At 51.8% G+C, this 20,451-nt stretch overlaps 2 protein-coding genes across 6 annotated transcripts in view; one reads left to right on the top strand and one right to left on the bottom strand.

The window, feature by feature from the left end:
• The first annotated feature begins 61 nt into the window (after window positions 1-61).
• BYSL (bystin like) lies at window positions 62-9,117 on the top strand. Of its 2 annotated transcripts, none has more exons than XM_061196227.1 (7): window positions 62-630; window positions 3,829-3,979; window positions 6,366-6,504; window positions 6,831-6,964; window positions 7,570-7,730; window positions 7,836-7,938; window positions 8,440-9,117. In XM_061196227.1, the coding sequence occupies exons 1-7, from the start codon at window positions 207-209 to the stop codon at window positions 8,780-8,782; spliced, it is 1,455 nt and encodes a 484-aa protein (XP_061052210.1). In that variant the 5' UTR covers window positions 62-206; the 3' UTR covers window positions 8,783-9,117. The 2 variants fall into 2 exon arrangements, with proteins under 2 accessions (XP_061052210.1, XP_061052211.1); XM_061196228.1 differs by having other exon boundaries at window positions 8,445-8,615.
• Window positions 9,118-10,440: 1,323 nt separating this feature from the next.
• The window catches only part of CCND3 (cyclin D3), a 79,937-nt gene continuing 69,926 nt past the window's right edge, over window positions 10,441-20,451 (bottom strand). For 2 of the 4 annotated variants that reach the window (XM_061196232.1, XM_061196231.1), the window contains exons 2-5: window positions 16,339-16,554; window positions 12,881-13,040; window positions 12,131-12,267; window positions 10,441-11,669 (exon numbers count right to left, since the gene is read on the bottom strand). In XM_061196232.1, coding sequence (XP_061052215.1) covers window positions 11,502-11,669; window positions 12,131-12,267; window positions 12,881-13,040; window positions 16,339-16,509 — 636 coding nt within the window. In that variant the 5' untranslated portion in view covers window positions 16,510-16,554 and the 3' untranslated portion in view covers window positions 10,441-11,501. Of the gene's footprint in view, window positions 11,670-12,130; window positions 12,268-12,880; window positions 13,041-16,338; window positions 16,555-17,446; window positions 17,780-20,451 lie in introns of those variants that run through there. The other 2 variants (XM_061196230.1, XM_061196233.1) reach the window with 2 other exon arrangements.

Here is a 20,451-nt window from a genome sequence, read left to right as displayed (position 1 = left end):
CCCGACACCACCACTCCCACCCCCACCCCCCCCACCCCCCCCCCGGCTTCCCGTTCGGTGAATTTCCGTTCGACTGGGAGTGCTGGGCCTAGATCCGTGAAGCTAGGAAAGCGTGGCTCGGACTGCCACCGCTTAGAGAAGCCAACATTAAATGCAATGAGTTTATTCGGCAGTCCAGCTCCAAGACCCGTGAGCTCTTTTAGGCGATGGGGGGCGCTGGTGGCAGTCCCGGCCTCCCAACGCGAGGGGGCGCTGTGAGCTCCGTGAGGCATCTTGGGCGCTGGGAGTTTACTGCGCAAGCGCATTCAGGGCTTTTCCTCCATCCACACGTGTGCAACTTCCCGGCCAGGCTTTCGAGAAAAATGCCCAAATTGAAGGCGGCCCGCGGGACCGGGGGTCAGGAAAAGCATGCGCCCTTGGCCGAGCAAATCCTGGCTAGGGACGCGGTGCGGGCAGGGGCCCGGGAAAAGCGACGGCGTCGCGGAACCGGAGAAGAGGAGGAAGAGTACGTGGGGCCCCGGCTGACACGACGGATTTTGCAGCAAGCGCGGCAACAGCAAGAGGAGCTCGAGGCCGAGCATGGGACCGGGGGCAGGCCCGCGGCGCCGCGGGAGCGCACCACGCGGCTGGGTGAGTGGCCGGGGTGGGTACGAGGAAGAGGATGGGTAGTTGGGGTGGATGGCTGAAAGGTTCCGGAAGGGGAATAGCTTGGAATAAAAAAACAGGGGGCCGTATTACACTCTTGCAAAGGTAATGGAATGGGACACCCAACCCGGAGGCGGAATGAGGGTGGCCAGTGCCCTCCACTCCCACTCCTAGTTTTAGGCACTCGCTTTTAGGCACCCCCAAGGTTAGGCCAACGGGATGTGGTTGCTCACGCCACTAAGTTCTGCTAGTATTTATCCATTTGTTCTGTAAATACTTATGGGATGTCTACTATGTACATTCCATCGTGCTAGGAGTTTAGATGGTTTATGTAAAAAAATAAACAAGATAGACGCATACCTGACTTCAGGATCTTAAAATCTAGACCAGGAGAAAGACGATGAAATAGACAATTAGAATAATGCACTGCGTGATAAAGTGTAGTTTCTCTGATAACAATAGCATTAGTCTTGGGGGTCAGGCTTCCCAGATTGCTTGGCCTTTGTGCTAAGACCTGAGAAGTGGGGAGTTCTCTGAGCACAAAGAACAATATTGTTTAGGGGCTAAAGAGGGAGAGAGATTAATTAAAAGGTGGTCAATTTTTTTCTTATTAGGCTGGGAGTGTTGACCTCCAAGTTGCTTAATCTGTTTCTCAGCTCTCATCTTTCGTTTGTCCTGTGAGCAATGTTCACAATGGAACACTAGCCTCCTGACTACAGTACCTTTACTTGGCTTCTAAGACATCACATACCTGTTTTACAACTTCCTCACCTCTCAGTAGCCTTTGCAGGCTCCTCTTTTGCCGCCAACCTCTTGCAGTGGCATAGGGTTCCATCCTTGGACCTCTTCTCTTCACTTCTGTTCACTGCTCTGGTGCTGTCATCAGTTTCAAGGTTTAAATACCATCTGTTTGGTAACTGCTTCCCAGTTCATATTCTAGCCCTGATCTTTTCCATGAAACCCAGATTCTTATATTTCAGCTACCTCTCCAGCCTCTCCAGTTTGAAGTCTGAGACATCTCAAATTTCACACGTCCAGAACAGAAATCTTGACCATCTTGCCAAACCTCCACCCACAGTCTACTTTGTCTCAGTTAATGGCATGATGTCCTTCCATTTGCTCCAGACAGAAACCTTGGACTGCTCTCTTCCTCACTCCACGTCTGATCTATTAGGAAGTCCTTTTGACTCTACCTTAAAAATATATCCAGAATCAGATCACTTCTCACCATCTGGGAACACCATCCTGTTCAAACCACCATGATCTCTTACCTGGATGATTGCAGTAGCCTGCTAATTAGTATTCCATACCCGCTACAGTCCACTCTCAGCTGCACAGCTCGAGGATTACAGGGGTCTACAAAGACCTGTGTGATCTGCGCCTTTTGACAGTCTGACCTTTTCTGCTTCCCCTAGGCCTGCTCTGACCACTCCATTAAAAATTGCAACACCCCCACCTCTGTCTCCACGCTCCAGCTTCTCTACTCTGCTACGTTTCTTTTGTCGTGGCATTTGTCTTTTTTTAATGTAATATATGTCATATTAGTTCATCGTCTGTTTCCCCCATTAGAATGTAAGCTCTATAAGGGCAGAATGTTTTTGTTTCTCTTGTTCGCTTATATTCCAGCACCCAGAACAGTGCCTCACGTATAGTAGGCACTTGTTGTTTGCTGAATGAATGATGGTGAGGTAGGTCGGAGCGAGAGCTACAAATGACTTGTAGGCTGCCCTAAAGACAATGGGGAGCTATTGGAGACTATGGGGACCAGTTAGGGGATTGTCGAATTAATCCAGGCAACAGGTGATACTGACCTAGGCTTTGACAGGGGTGTGAAGGCTTTAAGAGGGATTCTGTGAGGTACAGTGGAATAGGACTTGGTAATTGATTGGATGTTGGGTGTGAGGGCAGGGGACAAGGCAGGCCTGCTGCCCAGGCTCTGGCTTAGTATTGGCTGGCTGGTGGTGCTATTTACTTAAATGTGGAACACAGTGAGTAGTGTAGACCTAGGAGGGAAAGGGAGTGAGTGTGGTTGATGACAGGTGAAGGTTGAAGTGCCTGTTGACCCAGCTCTACAGAAGGCAGCTGGAGTTAGGGTCTGGAGCAAAGGGAGGTCCACCTACAGGTACAGATTTGGGAGTTGTTAGCATGTGGAGACAAAAGATCTGGCACGTGTTCGCCTCCCCCCTGTTCAGCTTTTATCACACACTGTCTCTGTTCTTAATGACCTGTTCATGTGTAGCGTTTTATCTCCCCACTTAGATTATTACCTCCCTTTTCAGACGCCCAGCCAGCTGTAGTCTTCCAATAATCAGTTATTCAGATGGGTTGGACTGTTGAAATCTGAACTCACTGCCCAGCCTCACTTTACCCATCTAGCCTTACTTCTTGCAAATGTCTACTCTCTTGGGTTTTTTTTTTTTAAAAAACCATTGATTATACACTTTTAAATATTTATTTATTTATTTATTGGCCACCCCATGCAGCTTGCAAGATCTTAGTTCCCTGATCAGGGATTGAACCCTCGCCCTCGGCAGTGAAAGCGCAGAGTGCTAACCACTGGACCACCAGGGAATTCCCAACAGACACTCTTGTAACCAAACCCTCTTGCCAGTGTTGTTACCCAGGTCTGGAAAACACTCCTTCATTTCCCATATTGCCTGTCCAGAGCCTAACCATCTTCTGCACTCATCGTCTTCTGGGTGCCTGTGGTATATACCATTGCTGCCACTCATTTTGGCACATAATCAAGCCCTACCATGCGTGTAAAAGAGGTGAAGAATGCACAGTCTAGACCTAGATTTCCTGCCTTAGGCAAGTCACTTAATTTTCCTGTGCTTCAGCATCCCCATCTGAAACTGGGTATAATCATAGTATCTATTTCTTGGGTTTATGATGGTTACGTACAGTGTTTAGAAGAGTTCGTGCTATATAACTGAGTATAGTGTGTTAACTGTTATTTACTACTATCACTGTCTCATTGGTTCATATGTGTACATTTTGTTTCTCAAGCAAGATTGTGTGCCCCCGGGGACTGGAAGGTAGCATTTGCATCACCTGTTTCACTTTGCACGTCTGTGTCTATTACAAGCCAGCCCTGGACCATATACATGATGGTTAACCTCTGAATTCCTAAGCCATCGCTTACCTTGCTCACCCATTTCATCTCCCCTCTTCCGGGTCCAGGAGTGCCACAGGATGGATCAGATGACGAGGAGTGGCCCACTCTGGAGAAGGCTGCCACCATGACAGGGCCAGGCTACCATGCGGAGGTGGTTGTGGACCCCGAGGATGAGCGGGCCATTGAGATGTTCATGAACAAGAACCCTCCTGCCAGGTAGGGCTGGCACGGCCTGGGATTTAGGAGAGCGGGTCCTGGTAGCAACTTTATAGAGAAGAAGATTTATATGCAGAGAAGCGTATGTCCTGGCAGGGTTTTGATTCCGCACCTTTGGGAAGGGCCTGAGCATTGCGAGTTGTGGGGAACCGCCTTGACAAAAGTGGCCCATCCTCAAAGGACTGTTCTTAATGAGGATGACCCAGACTCAAAATACCTCCTCCCCGCTCTGTCTGCCTGCCTTAGAACTGCCTGGATTACCTGGGCAAACAGTTGCAGGCCTTGTTCTCTCTCTGGGTGATCTGTCCCATTGCATTTGGTCTTGGTATGCTCAGTTTTCTTAGTGGTGAGCTCAGTTTCCTTGGCCACATCTTTTTCATACCCTAAGCTTCATTTTATCCAGGGTTTTCCAGCCCCAGCACTCCTGCATTTTGGGCTGGATAATTCTCTTCTGTGGAGGCTGTCCTGTGCAGTTTAGGATGTCTAGCAGCATCCCTGACCTGTATCCACTAGATACCAGTAGTGACCTTCCCCCCAGCTGTAATAACCAAAAATTGTCTCCAGACATTGCCAAATGTCCCCCAGGGGGCAAAAGCACCCCCCAGTTAGAACCACTAATTCATTCTCATCTGTAGTAAATGCTGTGTCCAAAACATGCAGGCTTTTAAGCTCCTGTGTTCAAACTCCGGAGCCCGTGGATTTTGGCCCAGGAGAGGGGAGTCTAGGATAAGGGCCCTCAACCAGTTCATTCTGACCATGTGATGTTAATGTGACATTGTTCTTGGTTCTTCAGGCTCTTGGGTTCATGCATGTCTCATTGCTAGTAATACTGTGGGAAGGCAGGGAGGCTGAACGACAAGTTCCGTGGCCGAGTATTTGAGGGGCAGAATGAAGCCATGAGCCCCTTTCCCAGTGTGATGCCCAGCAGCTGAGGTGGATGTTATAAAGTGCATGCTGGTCCCACCAGAGAGCCTCTCAGGTTCCCACCCAGCGCCTGTAACTCCTCTTTCGCAGCCCATTCTGACAAGCTTGGCAGGATGGTTTTCCAGCTTGTTGTCAACAGAAAAGTAAAGCTACTAGGGACAGGGGCTCCTGACAGTCTTGAGGGGTGACAGCTGGCATCTTCAGAGATCAGGCTAGACCCACGTGAGCTCAGCAGTCAGAGGCCATTTAGTTTGGGGGCACATATGTACTGTAAGGTGCCTGACCTTCAGAACCTGAAAGACCAGGCTTTGACTCCCCTACTCGTGAGCTGTGAGACCTTGGGTGAGTTACTAACCCCTCTGCGTATCGGTTCCCATGTCTGAGTAATGGGAATAACAATACCTCACGTGGGTGTCACACGGACAGTGTGAGGGTACATCTGGAAAGTCCTGCCCTTGGAAGACAGGAGCCATGTTTGTTTTGTTTTGTTTTAATTAATTTTTATTGGAGTTGCTTTACAATGTTGTGTTAGTTTCTACTCTACAGCAAAGTGAATCAGCTATATGTGTACATATATCCCCTCTTTTTTGGATTTCTTTCCCATTTAGGTCACCATAGAGCATTGAGTAGAGTTCCGTGTGCTATACAGTAGGTTCTCATTAGTTATCTATTTTAAGGAGCCGTTTTAAATAGACTTCAGCAGACCCTGAAGACACCTTTATTGCACCAAAGCCCAATGTAATGATAATTTTGAATCATCATGGTCTGATTGTGCTTAAGGAGGCTGGGAAAAAAAGATCATTCATCTTGGTCCTCTTTCCATAAACTTTAATAAATTAAAAGGGGGGTAAGTGTGTGCCATCGTCTCTCCCTAATGATCCCAGCCACCAGAAATCTTGGTTTATAATTGACGTGTGTCTGGTACTCTGGAGAGGGCAGACCAGGGTTTTGTAACTGGAGAGTCCTCAGCACACTGGCAGCATGTGATGGATGTGTTTGAAATAGGAACACTTGTCACAAACTTATTACTACTATCACTAATAGTTCCAAGTAGAGTACGTACACTAATTCTTTTACTCCTCATGTTAACTTTATGAGGGTAGGTACCGTTATTATTCCTGTTTTACAGGGGAGGGAGCTGAGGCATAGAGAGGCAGAGTAGCATGCCCAAGGTCATGCAGGGAGCAGAGGAGCCAGGACCTGAACCCAGGCAGGTTGACTTCAGAGGCTAGGTTCCTCACCTCCACACACGACTGTCAGCTCCATGCTGAGCTGAATGACTGCCAGGTCCTCTGTGCTCTGCAGGGATTCTGTGCTGGGTGGTTGGGCCCAGAGGGGACTGAGGTCACGTGTCCCAGCAAGATCGCAAGTTTATCGGGGCTCTCAAGGGACTGCGTGGGGAGTCAAGAGCTTCCTGGACTGAGAGCACGGCACTCCCACCCCTTCCCTCCCTTTCTCCCAGGCGCACTCTAGCTGACATCATCATGGAGAAGTTAACTGAGAAGCAGACGGAAGTCGAGACAGTCATGTCCGAGGTGTCAGGCTTCCCTGTGCCCCAGCTGGACCCCCGGGTCCTGGAGGTCTACAGAGGGGTCCGGGAGGTAAGAGCTGAGAGGAGAGCTGTGATGGGACACCCTCACAGGGGCTCTGGGTGCCCACATCTCTCGTAGAAATAAGGCCTGGTGGCTGAGAGCGGGCTCAGGGGTCAGAGTGCGCGGCTCCAGGGTCCTGCTCTCTTGCTTACTGACTCTCTGGTCTCAGTTTCCCCACTGGAAAATGAGGATGATAATAGCACCTTCTTACAGGGTGGTTGTGAGGATTAAGTGAGTTAATGTATGAAAGGCACCCAGACAAGTACCTGGCACCCGGCACCTGGTAAACATTGTGTATGTTAATGACGATGATGATTTTATTCTCTCATCATCAGGTGTTGTCTAAGTACCGCAGTGGGAAACTGCCCAAGGCATTTAAGATCATCCCTGCCCTCTCCAACTGGGAGCAAATCCTCTACGTCACAGAGCCTGAGGCCTGGACCGCTGCTGCCATGTACCAAGCCACGAGGTAGAGCAGATGGGGGTCAGGACTGCTTTGGGTCTGTAGGGAAGAGCTGGGTGTGGGAAGGACAGGCTTTCCTTCCCTTTGCCATTACATCTTAGCTTTGCCCGCACAGCACTCTCTTGTGCTTCTTTATGTCATCATTTTCCCAGCTTTTTCTGTTTCCTGTTTTGGGGCCGAGACCCTGTTGACCCTGTTAAGAATGTCCTGTGATGAGCTTCCAGGGGAGAGGCCCAAAACTACGAGGATACAACCCTAGGGTGTCAGGGTGGCCTCAAAAGTCTCTGGCTCCCCAGGCATGCACAAGTCCCTGGTGACAGCAGGTTAGAGGGGACCCATGATGGAGAGGGGAAGGTGAACAGCTGGGTACCTGTCTGCCTGGGAGAGCTCTGGCTCACCCAAAGACAGACACTGTTCACCCTGTTTGGGTACATCTCGTAGCCCCTCCTCATCGTAGTTCCCTCTCTCATCTGACCTGGGTGTTGCATGCACCCAGCTCGCTTCACACACCCTCCGATCTCTTGCATGTACCATCCACATTGATATTTAAAAGGCCAGCTCCAGACTATTAAGTGACCTGGGATCTCCCCCGTTTCCTCCAAAAACACTAGGATTTTCGCCTCTAACCTGAAGGAACGTATGGCCCAGCGCTTCTATAACCTGGTCCTGCTCCCCCGGGTACGAGATGACATCGCTGAGTACAAACGACTCAACTTCCATCTTTACATGGCACTGAAGAAGGCTCTATTCAAGCCTGGAGCCTGGTTTAAAGGTGGGAACCCAGGAGGCAGTTACGAAAGGGAGGGGTTGGAGCTCCTGCAGTACCTCCTTTCTCTCAGTCTGGGCTTAGAGTGACTGCCCCTCTGCCCCTCCCCAGGCATCCTGATCCCGCTGTGCGAGTCGGGCACCTGTACCCTCCGGGAAGCCATCATCGTGGGCAGCATCATCACCAAGTGCTCCATCCCTGTGTTGCACTCCAGGTAGTGTCGGTGGGAGTGGAGGACCACTGGTTGGTGGATCTCCAGACGGCAGAGTCCCAGGACTGGGGATGGAGAGGGGGTGGCAGAGTGGGGAAGGAGCTAAGCATAGCCCTGGGTTTGCAGCTCATTTAAGCCAGTGGGTGTATCGTTACTCCACAAGAATGTCAGTTCCACAGGAACAAGGTCCCAGGGCCTGGCACATGGTAGGTGCTCAGTAAATAGTTGAATGAATGAAAGAATGGGGAACATGGGAAGAAAGTAAGTTAGGGGTGGAGATCTCAGGACGTTTGGACCTATTCTAGTTGAATACTGAGACAAGCAGTCTGAGCCAGACGTGGGGATTTGGCGTGAGTCAGTGTAGTGCTGTTAACTGGAGTCGAGGGAGTTAGATAGGGGAGGTGAAAAGAATGCCGGAGATTCCCCCTTTAGGGATAGCACAGTGTAAGGGCCAGCAGAGGAGAAGCCTTCCTCCAGCGTTTCCCTACCTCCCTTCCCCACTAGTGCAGCCATGCTGAAAATCGCAGAGATGGAGTACAGCGGTGCCACCAGCATCTTCCTGCGGCTGCTGCTGGATAAGAAGTACGCACTGCCCTACCGGGTGCTGGACGCCTTGGTCTTCCACTTCCTGGGTTTCCGGACGGAGAAGCGTGAGCTGCCCGTGCTCTGGCACCAGTGCCTCCTGACTTTGGTCCAGCGCTACAAGGCTGACCTGGCCACAGAGCAGAAGGAGGCCCTCCTGGAACTGCTCCGGCTGCAGCCCCATCCCCTGCTGTCCCCCGAGATCAGGCGTGAGCTTCAGAGTGCCATCCCCCGAGATGTAGATGTTCCCATCACCATGGAGTGAGGAAGCAGTGCTCGTCCTGGTCTGCAGGGCATGGGAGGACACCAGGATCCCTGCTGCCGACTAAAGGTGACACTGAGCCTTTATAGCTGAAGACCCAGTTCAGGGCCACGAGAGGTCACGGGCCTCTGATTCCCCAGTTCCTGACAGGGAGAACTGAGTCTGGCCGGCTCTCTCTTCCATTCTAGGCCTGCATCCCTGCTCAGTTCTGGGACCTTGAGACTCCACAGCCCAACAGTCCCACTTCCCAGCTGGGGGTTGGAATGGGTACTTTCTCTCAGGCTGTTTTGTCAGTTCACTGGGAGGTAGATAAAAACAAAAGGCAGGTATTTATTGAACTTCAGTGTTTTGATGTGGTGGATGGAGATCTTTCTGCTTTCCCTCTTTTGTGGAGGTGGGCGCTGCATCCCTGCTCCTGTGTAGCAGTGGATTCTTCCCCGGTTTACATGGGAGCCGTGCCCCCCTCAAACAGACAAGTTTGTTTCTCTAGGCTGTACCCACCCTGCCAGCCCCTAGAGGGCACAGCCTTTGCCTTCCCCTGACACAGGCTACTTTGGGAGAATGCCAGCAACCAGGAGGTTGTTCACAAGATGATCTCAGCTGTGGTTGGAAGAGCTAGGAGGAAGCACCTAGAGGAAAGTGGAGATACAGAGGCGAGAAAGGTCAGGCCCAGGGTCACCACCAGACCAGTTCCCTAACTTTCTTAGCTAATGAAAGCTTTAGACCAAGGGTTGGCAAACCAGGGTCACATGCCTGTTTCCTTATGGCCTGTGAGCTAAGAATTTTTACATTTTTGAATGGCTAGGGAAAAAATTGAAAGAAGGGTATTTTGTGATAGGTGAAGATTATATGAAATTCAGATTTCAGTGTCCATAAATAAAGTTTTATTAAGATGCAGCCACACTTATCCATTTCCATGTTCTGTCTGGCTGCTTTCATGCCACAGCGGCAGAGGCGAGTACAGTCTGGCTAGAACCCTTGTTATTTGCTTTGGAGAATGTGAATTTGTTCCAGCCTAATTACTGTATTTGGGAGGAATTTGATCATAAAGCAAATTTCACATTTATATGCAGTTTTGTCTTTGAGAAACACTAGGTGAAAGCAGAAAACTGTACCCAGCTGAGCCGAGCCAGATGATACACAAAATGCACATACCTCAGACATGTGCTAGCGACACCAGTTCACCTTGCGGGTTGGCACCACACCCACATCTGGTGTTACAACCCGCCTTCCACATCCTTCCGACCTCCACTTCCACAGCACACTTCAGGTGTTTGTTTTTCAAGATAAAGGGCCATGTTTATTGCAGTATGTTTCTTAACCATTTAATGTGTAAAAGCACTATCTTTCCTTTTTTTAAAAAAAAAGTGTCCCTCATTAAGTATGAGTATTGTGCCTCAAGCCCCATTTTCCCCATAAGCCCTGTGGTTTTTATTGTGCAATTTTGCATGGTGCAGTGATTTTTAGGAATGCGTAGATCACGTTATGAAGCAAAACTGACTGTATCTGGGGCAGAGACCATATGGTCCACAAAACCTGAAGTATTTACTCTGGTCCTTTACAGAAAAGGCTTGATGACCCCTACTTGAGACCATTGATTTCCACCCTCTAGAAATAGGCTTTTGCCCACACTGCCATCCAACCCAAGAAGCCAAAGACAGTTTTATTTCAGAATCTTTATTAAGGTAGCATGATGGTCCTGGGCCACCAGCCTGGACCTTGTGGCCTCGGGAAAGACCTGTGTCAACAGGGCTTGCCTCCCTCTCCAGACAGGGGGCTTGGTCACCTCCAGGTCATCCCTGCTTCATCCCCCAGAGCCTTGCAGGATGGAGCAGAGGGCCAGAGGGAGAGGAGGGCGTGGCCCCACCCCAGGCTGTAGCAGCTCCTCGGCCAAGGCCATGAAGATCCCATGAAGATCCTCTAGCGGTAGGAGAGGGGAGGAATGCAGCAACCACCAGGGTCACCACCACTCAGGGTAGATGGGCCCCACCACACCCTCTTACAGCTGTACTCAAAGCAATTAATAAATTAAAACAACCTCTTCCTTCAGCAGTGCCCCTCCACCCCCCAATCACACAGGAGAAGCTGAGCGGAAAGCAAAGCGAGGAGGTTGGTTCCTGCCCCTCGGACAGAGGCCAGGGCCCCTCCCTCTAGGAGCAGCTGAGAGCATGGATTATGCAGGGGCCTCCAAGTGCATTGAAAGGAGATGTCCACTCTTTCTTCTCACATGTGTCTAGAACATGTGAGGGTTCTTCAGAAAGACCCCAATCCAAATGCAGTAACTAGGGAATTCCCTGGCAGTCCAGTGGTTAGGACTCCGCGCTTTCACTGCCAAGGGCCTGGGTTCAACTTTGGCAGTTGAGAATACGAGAGCCCCAGAGATAAGGGGGCCCCCAAAAGGAATGCTGGTACATGTATTTTACAGACTTCAATTTCATCTCTGGCCAGCCTGGCCCACCCCCAGCTAGGACCGGGATGGAGCTGAGCTGGTCAGATGCAAGGAGAAGGAGGAGCCTGACTGGCCACCAGCCGCAGCTGGCCAGGCCCCTTAGTGCACACTGCAGGGATAGGTAGGACCCGACCCCTTCGGCTCGCGACAGGCAAGTAGGAAGGAGCCCCCTCGGGCTTCAGCTGTGGCATGGTTCGTTCCTGTAGGCAGGGAGGGGGGTGGCAGTGTCCCCTCCTCTGCTGTCGGTGGCCACTCGAGGGGGCCTCGCCAGGGCTACAGGTGGATGGCTGTGACATCTGTGGGAGTGCTGGTCTGGCTGGGCCCCTGGCTGCTGGAGCCCCTGGGGGCTTTGGGCGCTGGGCTGGGGGAGGTCTGGGCGGCTTCCCTGAGGCTCTCCCTGAGGGCAGCTTCAATCTGCTCCTGACAGGCCCGCAGGCAGTCCTGGGAACAAGGGGGAACGGTGAGGAAGGGCCACGTCCCTCCCCCCATAGCATGTGGCAGCAGGTGCTGGAGGACACCTCCCAGCACACAGGGAAGTCTGGGGAGGTTAGGCCACAGCCCAACCCCAGGAATCAGCTTTCAATTCTCAGAAACTGGCAAGAGGATGTGGCAAGAGGGTGTGAGAGCAGCCCAGCACCTGACACCAAATCCCCCACCCCCACTCCTGCACACCCTTTGACAAGAAAAGGGTACCCAGGGACAGTGCCCTTCAGCCCGCCCAAGACACTTGCTCTTCTCCAGACCAAGGAAGGAGATAAAAGGCCACAGAAGCCCCAAAAGCAGGGCACTTGAAACCAGGAGTGGAGACCAGGGTGGGGGGGCGACAGCTCCCTCTGCTGGAGGCTCAGGGAATAGCGCTGCCTCGTGAACTGAGGCCACTTGCCCAGCTGCCCAGCACTCACCACTTCAGTGCCTGTGATCCCTGCCAGCAGCTCTGTGAGCTCATCCCCAGACGTGGAGCAGGCACCCAGGCCTTGCACTGCAGCTCCAATGCTTCCTGTGGCAATCATGGATGGCGGGTACATGGCAAAAGTGTAATCTTGGAAAGAAAGAGGGGACCATGAGGCAAGGGTGGTTTCAAGGATAACAACCAGCACGCACCTTCTATTACCCAGAAAGTGCCAGGCCGTATGAATAGAGCAGGGGTCTTCTTGAAAACCCCAGCAGCGAGTGGTGTCAGATAGCAGCAGGGGAGAAAGGCAGGAAAGGGGCTCTTTCGTGGAGAGGGTCAGGTCCAGGGTGGTCTGTAAGTGATCCTGGCCAGGGACCAGGGAGTGAATGAATCTCTTCCTGGTGTGGACACAAAATTAGGGTTAAGAGACCTGGTTTCTGCTCTCAACTTAGTCACTGTAAGACCCTGGGCAAGTCACTTCTCTCTAAGCTCTCAGTGACCTACCTACATACTTGGGGGGTGGGGGGGTGGTCTCTTGAGATCCCATACAGCTCTGCTGCTTTTCTGTATTGAGACTGGGGACTCAGAGGGAATAGAATTTTCACAAATAAATTTTGAGAAGACATTTAAGAAACCAGAAATCTGTTCAGGATTTCAGTTCAAGAAATCAGTTCAAGAAACCAGAATCTCCTGGTTACCGCTCACCCTTCCAAGTCTTCTGATTTCCCTGGCTTGGTAAAAATGTGTGTAGGACTCTTACCTGTAGCACAGAGGGCCAAAAAAGTCTGGGCGTGCTTCTTGACCAAGGCCTGTCGGTCACGGGGCAGAGAGAGCCGGTGCAGAATCAGGGCCAGGAAATCATGGGCAATCACGGCGGCCAGGTCCCACTTGAGCTTCCCCAGGACCAGCACCTCCCAGTCCTGGAGGTTGAGGAAGAGGGTAGGGTCAGTGGCTAAAGAAAGGAAGGGGAGGGAGTAAAGCAGAGGTCTCACAGGGAGGGAAGCCCATCACACTTGAAGGTCAGGACCCCAGTTCTGCTTTTGAATTTAAGGACTGGCACCGTGGCAGGGAAGAGGTGGGGGCACTTGCTTTGAGCCCTACTGATCACTTCCTAGATGCCAGAACTACATGCTTTACATGAATTATCTCTTTTAATCCTGCTGGGTTATCTTTTGGGATCCAGTAATCCAGGCCTTCTCCTGACTTCCTGCAAGGCTCTGAGCACTTCTCCAGCCAGGGTTGAAAGAAAAGACTGCAGCAGCAGATACCACCACCATCACCATGAACTTGAGGCTCCTCTGGCATGAAGCAGAAAGACTCTCCATAATCCCAAGGATCTGTGAAAGGGGAGGTCACTAGCCTGCCCCCAACTCAGCATCCCAGCCAAGTCCACACCTCTTGAAGCAACTGGGGTGAGCATGAGGCCACACCTCCTGTGACACAGCCACTGAGCCAACGCTGAGGTTCCTCAAAGTGGAGGTTGCCCAACCCAACCCACATCCCCTTGGTGGGACATTGGGGTGTGGGGCTGAGATAGAGCACCCCACTCCACCTCTTTGGCTGGAACCCATAGTGCCTAGTGCCATTTGAGTCTTAGGAAGAGAAGTGGAGGCCAAGCCAAACAGGATGGGTCCAGATGATCCCTGAGGGATCAAACCACCTCTCTGCCTGCCCTAGCCTCTATACCACTGCTAGGTCCTAGAGGGAGGCTGGGAGCCTCACCCCAATCCACTCATCTGGGGTTCCCAGCCCTGGCCCCGTTTCTGAGTTGCACACATGAGGATTTCTTCATTGTTTTATCTCAGGAAGGAACTCATGGGTTTGACCCCTTACTAAGGTAGAAATGGCAACCCCATCCAACCTCTTTGAGGCCCCCCAGTCACAGCTGTCCCTCTCCTGGCCCCCACCTAGGTGTCATCCTCTTGAACCTCTCACAGAGCCCCACAGAAAACAGCCCGGCCTGGAGTGGGAAGAAGTTTGGCAGAGAAGCTAGCATTCTACTCCTGGTGCTTGTCCCAGTGGTCAAACTCCTAACTCAGAAGTGAACAGAGGGACTTGCCTGGTGGCGCAGTGGTTAAGAATCCGCCTGCCAATGCAGGGGACACGGGTTCGAGCCCTGGTCCGGGAAGATCCCACATGCTGCGGAGCAACTAAGCCCGTGCGCCACAACTACTGAGCCTGCGCTCTAGAGCCCGTGAGCCACAACTACTGAGCCCGCGTGCCTAGAGCCCGTGCTCCGCAACAAGAGAAGCCACCGCAATGAGAAGCCTGTGCACCGCAAGGAAGAGTAACTCCTGCTCGCCACAGCTAGAGAAAGCCCACATGCAGCAACGAAGACCCAATGCAGCCTAATTAATTAATTAATTTTAAAAAAAGAAAAAAAACCTTTAGAAAAAAAAAAGTGAACAGAAAGCACCTAGCATCCAAGGAAACATCTAGAAGGCAACTTGGAGTGGGGCTTTCCCTGTGGGGAGGCATAGGGTCCTGCGTGAGCGAGGGCAGCCACCTTACCCTGTATCAGGGCAGCCCCTGAGAACCTCAGCCCTCAGTTGGCGGAGAACACACCCCTGGCAGCTTCCATCACATCCCTAACCTCTTAGGCCACCTGAGTGCTAGAACATCCAAATTCTCCTCAGCCTCAGTGCAATGCTGAGGCAGGACCTTTCCTTCCTTCTCTGGGCCCCAACCTTCTCTGTGGCACGAGGATTTGGACTGACTGGAGCTCTCTGAGGTCCCTTCCAACTCTGACCTTCTAGGAAGTCATCGATCAGCACACTCCACCCCCCAGCTCAGGCATGGGGAGGACTTTTGGCCTGTTCTGAAAAACTCTGCTCACATAAAGGCACACACCCCATCCTAATCTTTTCACAGAAAGGAAGTCCCTTTCTACCTTCTAGCCTAAACCCCTCCAAAAACATCTTGCTCATTAGCCCTGAAAACCAGCTCCACCTTTAGACTTGCCAAAAACTACCAGATTCATCACAAAGAGCTGTGGGGCCTCCCGGATTCCCAACTCCGGCCTCCTACTCCCATCTCCGAGAGCTACTTGGCAGGAAGAGGAATCCTGTTCCTCGACAAGCAGCACTCGGGGGCCCCAGTACCCTGGCTTCTTGGCCAGCCAATCACAGCAGCCTGCACGCTGCCCTCCTCCCCGGGAGATGGGGCCCAGAGACTCCTCTCCGGGTCAAGAGAAGACTGGGCCGCTGTAGAGCAAGGTGGAGGAAGGTGCCAGCTCACCCCTCTCCCCCCACCCCCGCCCCTCGGGAGATGATCTGCACGCCCTAAATAACCTCTTCCAGATCCAAGCAGCTCCCCCACCTCCTCTCCAGGCTCAGTGGGGAAAGAGAACTGGTGTCTCCCCTGTCCTGCCTCGGGAAGAGCCCAGCCCAAGTTCCCAGCAAGAGGCCCAGGGAGCCACTTCCCAAACCACAGGAGTGACAGCAGCTCCCCACAGTGTTATGAAAGACCTTGGTCAGAGTGGGTGGGCCAGGGGACAGGGCATCATTATCACATCGGAAGCAGCTGCAGCTCAGCCCCAGTCTGTGCCTCAGCTCTGGCCTTTGGCTAAGGAGGAAAAGAAGAGATGATTCCACAGGCCTGAAGCAGCTGCTCAAGTTTCCCAGAGTGAGGCTAGCGAATGGAGAATTAGGAAGGAGCTGTTTCTCCTGGGATATAAAAGGAAGGAAAGAAGGTGGGATGAAACTCCTTGGCCCTTCCTTACAGCAACCCTGGCTATAATCTGCTCTGGGAGGCTTTTCGATCACAAAGTCCACACACTGGGATAAAGACTCAACCAGGGCGGCCCCCCTCCCCCACATGAAGCACATTCCACTCCCCCACTCCAGGGGGGGTGCGTAGGCATGTCCTGCTGCTGCCAATAAATAACTCATGGTGGCTGTGTAAACCCAGAGGCAAAGTACTAGTGAGTGTAGACATGCAGTTTGACTTGTTGCTATCTGGGGGAAAGACCAGGAAGGAGTGGCACCCGCTGGAGGTCAGGAGAAGGGGTTTGGTTCATGCTGGCAGCGCAAGCCCGGGCTGGGGGCTACCCTGACCATCACACCACACTGTCCCATCTCTTATCAAAAAAAAAAAAAAAAAGCCTCTGCTACCCTCCCCAGGGACAGAAAGCCTCTTGAGGGTCTTAGCTTTCCTTTTCCTAGTGAGAAGGCAGTGTGTGTTGGGGGGGGTGGGGGGTGGGGAGGATTATGCACGCACCCGCAGCTGGCGGGGAGAGACAGAGTGGTCGGTGTAGATGCACAGTTTTTCGATGGTCAGGGGCGTAGTCTCGCGCAGCTTGGAGGCCAGCAGCATGCAGACCGCACCCAGGAGCTGCAACTGCGCCTTGCGGGTGGGGACGCAGGACAGGTAGCGATCCAGGTAGTTCATGGCCAGGGGGAAGACTTCCTCCTCACAGCGCTGCTCCTCACACACCTGGGGGAGGGCGCACAGTCACTTCTGGGGCAGAGGCAAAGGAAACGCAGCAGCACTAAAGGAGGGGGGTGGTGCGCTGAAGGGAAGTGGAATAGGGAGCAAGAATCGGGAGGGGGTAGGTGTACTTACAGTGACAAGGACTAATACGCAGGATGCGCCTTCCCCAAGGTGTCGTCCCCCCTCCACTTCCTCTGCGGTGCCTCCTTCCCCCCGGGGGTGGGGGGAAGCGGGGTACGCCAGAGGCTCCCTCCCTTAAGGATTCCAAACTGAGACTGGCCCCCCCCCCCACCAATACCGAGGGTGAGAGGGGACGGAAGAGTCCCCCACGGGAGCCAGAGAACTGGGACCTTAAACCCCATTACCGCCACCCAGTGCACACACCCAAAGGGAAGGGAGGAGACGCCAGCGGCTGCCTCCCGCACTTTTCATTTCCCTGACTGCCGGAACAGCGCGCCACCCCACCGCCTTCCCCGCCAGAACCCCGCGACACACAGGAACCGGCTCCGCGGCGGGGGCGGCCGAGCCCAGGGTTTTCCAGGCGCGCTCTCCCTAGAAGACCGGGCGGGGGAGCGAGGCGGGAGACGCTGAGAGAAGCCGGAGGGGAGAGGGTGGCCCTTGTCCCGCTTTCCCGGCCCGAAGAGAGGGTTACTTGGGGTGCCAAACAACTGGCAGTCAAAGTCAGGGTTGGAGAAGGGAAAGAAAGGGACACCAGGGAGGTAGCCGGGTAGGGTGCCCGAGTGAAAGGAGTGAAAGGCCAGGCCCCGGGGATCTGCGCCACAGAAACATCTTGCTGATTGTTGTTGGGACCAGGATGTCCCGACAGGGCGGCCCCGGGATGTCCGGAGCCGTGGACGCCGGGGTGGCGGGGGAGGGGAGACCCTCCGGGCGGTACCTCCAGCATCCAGTACGCCAGCATCTTCCGCATGTGCGGCTTGATCTCCCTCTGCACACACTGGAAGTAAGAGGCGCGGGGCACGTAGCGCTCTTCCAGGCGGAGCAAGCTCTGCAGGACACGCTGGTCCCCCAGCAGCCGCGGGTCCGGCCCGGCCCGGGGCACGTGCCGGGTACCCTCGCAGCACAGCAGCTCCATACTCGGGCAGCGCACGGGCAGGGCGGGAGTGCGGGCTCGCGAGCCAGAACGCAGGCGGCGGGCCGGAGAGCGCGGGGCGCGGGTCTAGCGCTGGCGCTGGCACTGCGCGGCGGAGCCTCAGCCCGCCCCCGCCGCCGCGCGCGCCGCTTCCCTGACAGGCGCCCCGCCCCTCGCGACCGAGTAGCAACCGTGGAATGCTCGGACGTCGCGACGTTCCAGGGGGCGGGGCCTCCGGCGCCCAGACGGAAAGGGCTGGCGGGCGCTCCCCCTCCCCCCGGGCGGCCGCATTGGTCCGCGGGGCGCGGGCCGGCCGGCTTCCGGGCGCTCCGGGTCCTTCTGACCACCCAGTGGAAAGAAGTTCTTTCGAGGTGGGCCTCTTCCCCACCTCCGAGCCCTCCCATTTTGCTTCTCTGACTCCAGTCGCCCAGGAAGAACTTTTCTCCAAAGTTTATTCATTCATTCGTCAAACCGTACCTCGCCCTTCGCTGATTGCTCTAGGGAATATAAATAATAATAGCTAGTTCTTAGTGAAGAGTGTTCTAAGCACTTATTAAATCTTCACGAAAAAGCTATGAGTTAAGTCATACTGATTCTGCAGTTGAGAAAACTGAAGTACAGTAACTATAATAATAGTTCGTCTGTGGCAGAGCTAGGATTGGGAAGCTGACGATCTGGCTCTAGAATCTGTGCTCTACACCATTGCTACTTAAACTGATCCCCCGGCCAGCAACATCTTCATCGCCTGAGGGCTGGTTAGAAATGCAGACCCTCAGGCCCATCCCTGGCCTGCTGGATCAAAATCTGCATTTCAACAAGATCCCTGGTGATTCCTGTGCATATTAAAGTGTGAGAAGAGATAGTCTAAATCAGCACATTTTAGAAATACAACAGGGCGGAAAGGCCATGGCTTCAAGGCCTCACCTTGTCATTTAAGTTGGCCGTGTGGCCTTGGACAAACCCTGAAGTCGGCCTTAGTTTCTGTCTGAGGAAAACATGGGCAGAGAAACTAGCTCCTTTTTTTTTTTAATCAATATATTATTTTTTTTATCAGTTTCTTTTTTTTTTAATAAATTTATCTATTTTTGGCTGTGCTGGATCTTTGTTGCTGCGCACGGGCTTCCTCTAGTTGCAGTGAGAGCGGGCTGGCTTCTCACTGCGGTGGCTTCTCTTGTTGCGGAGCACAGGCTCTAGGCACGCGGGCTCAGTAGTTGTGGCTCGCGGGCTTAGTTGCTCCGCAGCATGTGGGATCTTCCTGGACCAGGGCTCGAACCTGTGTCCCCTGCATTGGCAGGTGGATCCTTAACAACTGCACCACCATGGAAGTCCAAAACTAGCTCCTTTTTGGAGGAGTTTCTTGCTCAGACTCTATATAAAATCTTCCAGTTGCCATTTCTTCTACCTCCCAAACTTTGGGACTTTGCAGCTTGTCCAAAGCTGGATTCCACATGACCAGGAGGCAAACCACAAGCCTCCAGTAATGCTCCAAATGGGAGGAGGCCTTGGGGATCCCTGCCTCTCCTGGGGTCCTCCAAGGAGAGGAGACGCTAAGGAAGCAAGTTACTAGAGAAATGACACCCTATAGAAGAGGCAAGCTCTGCGTTAAGCATTTTCTCAATGAATTGTTCTTTTTTATATAATAATTTTTTGTTGTTTTCTTATCATGGAAATATTCACCTGCATTGTAGAAAACTTAGAAAATACTGATAAGTCACACAAAAAAGGAAATAATAATTACTCACAATTGCACCATCCAGATAACCCTTTAAAATGTCAATGTTTATTTTTCTAAAATTATTCTCTGAATAAACACATATATTTTTAAAAATGAGATCATTCTGCAGTTTTGTAAGCTGTTTTTTTTTCACTAAAAAGTATACTGTCAACACATTTTCCATCTCATTAAATATTCTACAACATATTTTTAATGACCTCCTAGTATGCCATTGAGTGAATATATCATAATGTATTTCACCAAACCTGTATTGTTGGCAATTTAGATAGTTTCTAGTTCTTCTCTATTAGAAATAATACTGTAAAATATTTTTGTGGTAATATCTTTGTGCACACTCATGATTATTTCTAGAAGTGAATTAATTTCTAGAAGTGGAATTTCTCAATCTGAGGTTATGAAACATTCTAAGGCTTTTGATACAGTTCTTATTACCAAATTTCCCTGCTGAAAGGCTGAACCAATCTAATGAACAAACATTAGATATCTACTTTAAAAAAAAAAAGCACCTCTACCAACTGGCGAGATGAAAAGTGGTTTATTAGTAATCTGCATAAATTTTTTAATTCAACAGCTCTTGTTGTGTCAGCGTGAATGTATGCTGTGTACCTGTCTGATCTTGCAAGTCGTCTACTCTCTTCAAAAATACAAGCAAGAAGTTCCTTTAGTTAACTAATCATTGCATTGCACTCTTTTGTTAAGGAGAACAATGAATCTAAAATTATAAAGATTAGATATGAAGTTATGGGGAGGCAAAGATGTTGAAGTGTAAAGGGCTTTTAGGGGGACTAAAAAATGTAGCTTTTGAAGTTAAGTACATAACCAGAAACCAGATCTGTCCTGAAGGAAGATGTTTCTTTACTTTCAGAATTATTGAGTAGGACTGTTAAGAAGATTGTGCATCTTTGATGAGACAGTAAATCACCAGTATTTTTTATTTTTTTCAGAAGTATATTATTATTTCCCCCCATTTTACAGAAAGGGAAACCTATACTCAGAGTGGCTAAATAATTTGCCCAAGGTCACAAAGCTAATAAGTGGTAGAGACATGATTCAACCTAGGGAGTCCGGCTGCAGA

This window comes from Eubalaena glacialis, chromosome 7 (genome assembly GCF_028564815.1).
Source record: "Eubalaena glacialis isolate mEubGla1 chromosome 7, mEubGla1.1.hap2.+ XY, whole genome shotgun sequence".
NCBI lineage: Eukaryota > Metazoa > Chordata > Mammalia > Artiodactyla > Balaenidae > Eubalaena > Eubalaena glacialis.
This window is presented reverse-complemented; position numbering and strand designations above follow the sequence as displayed.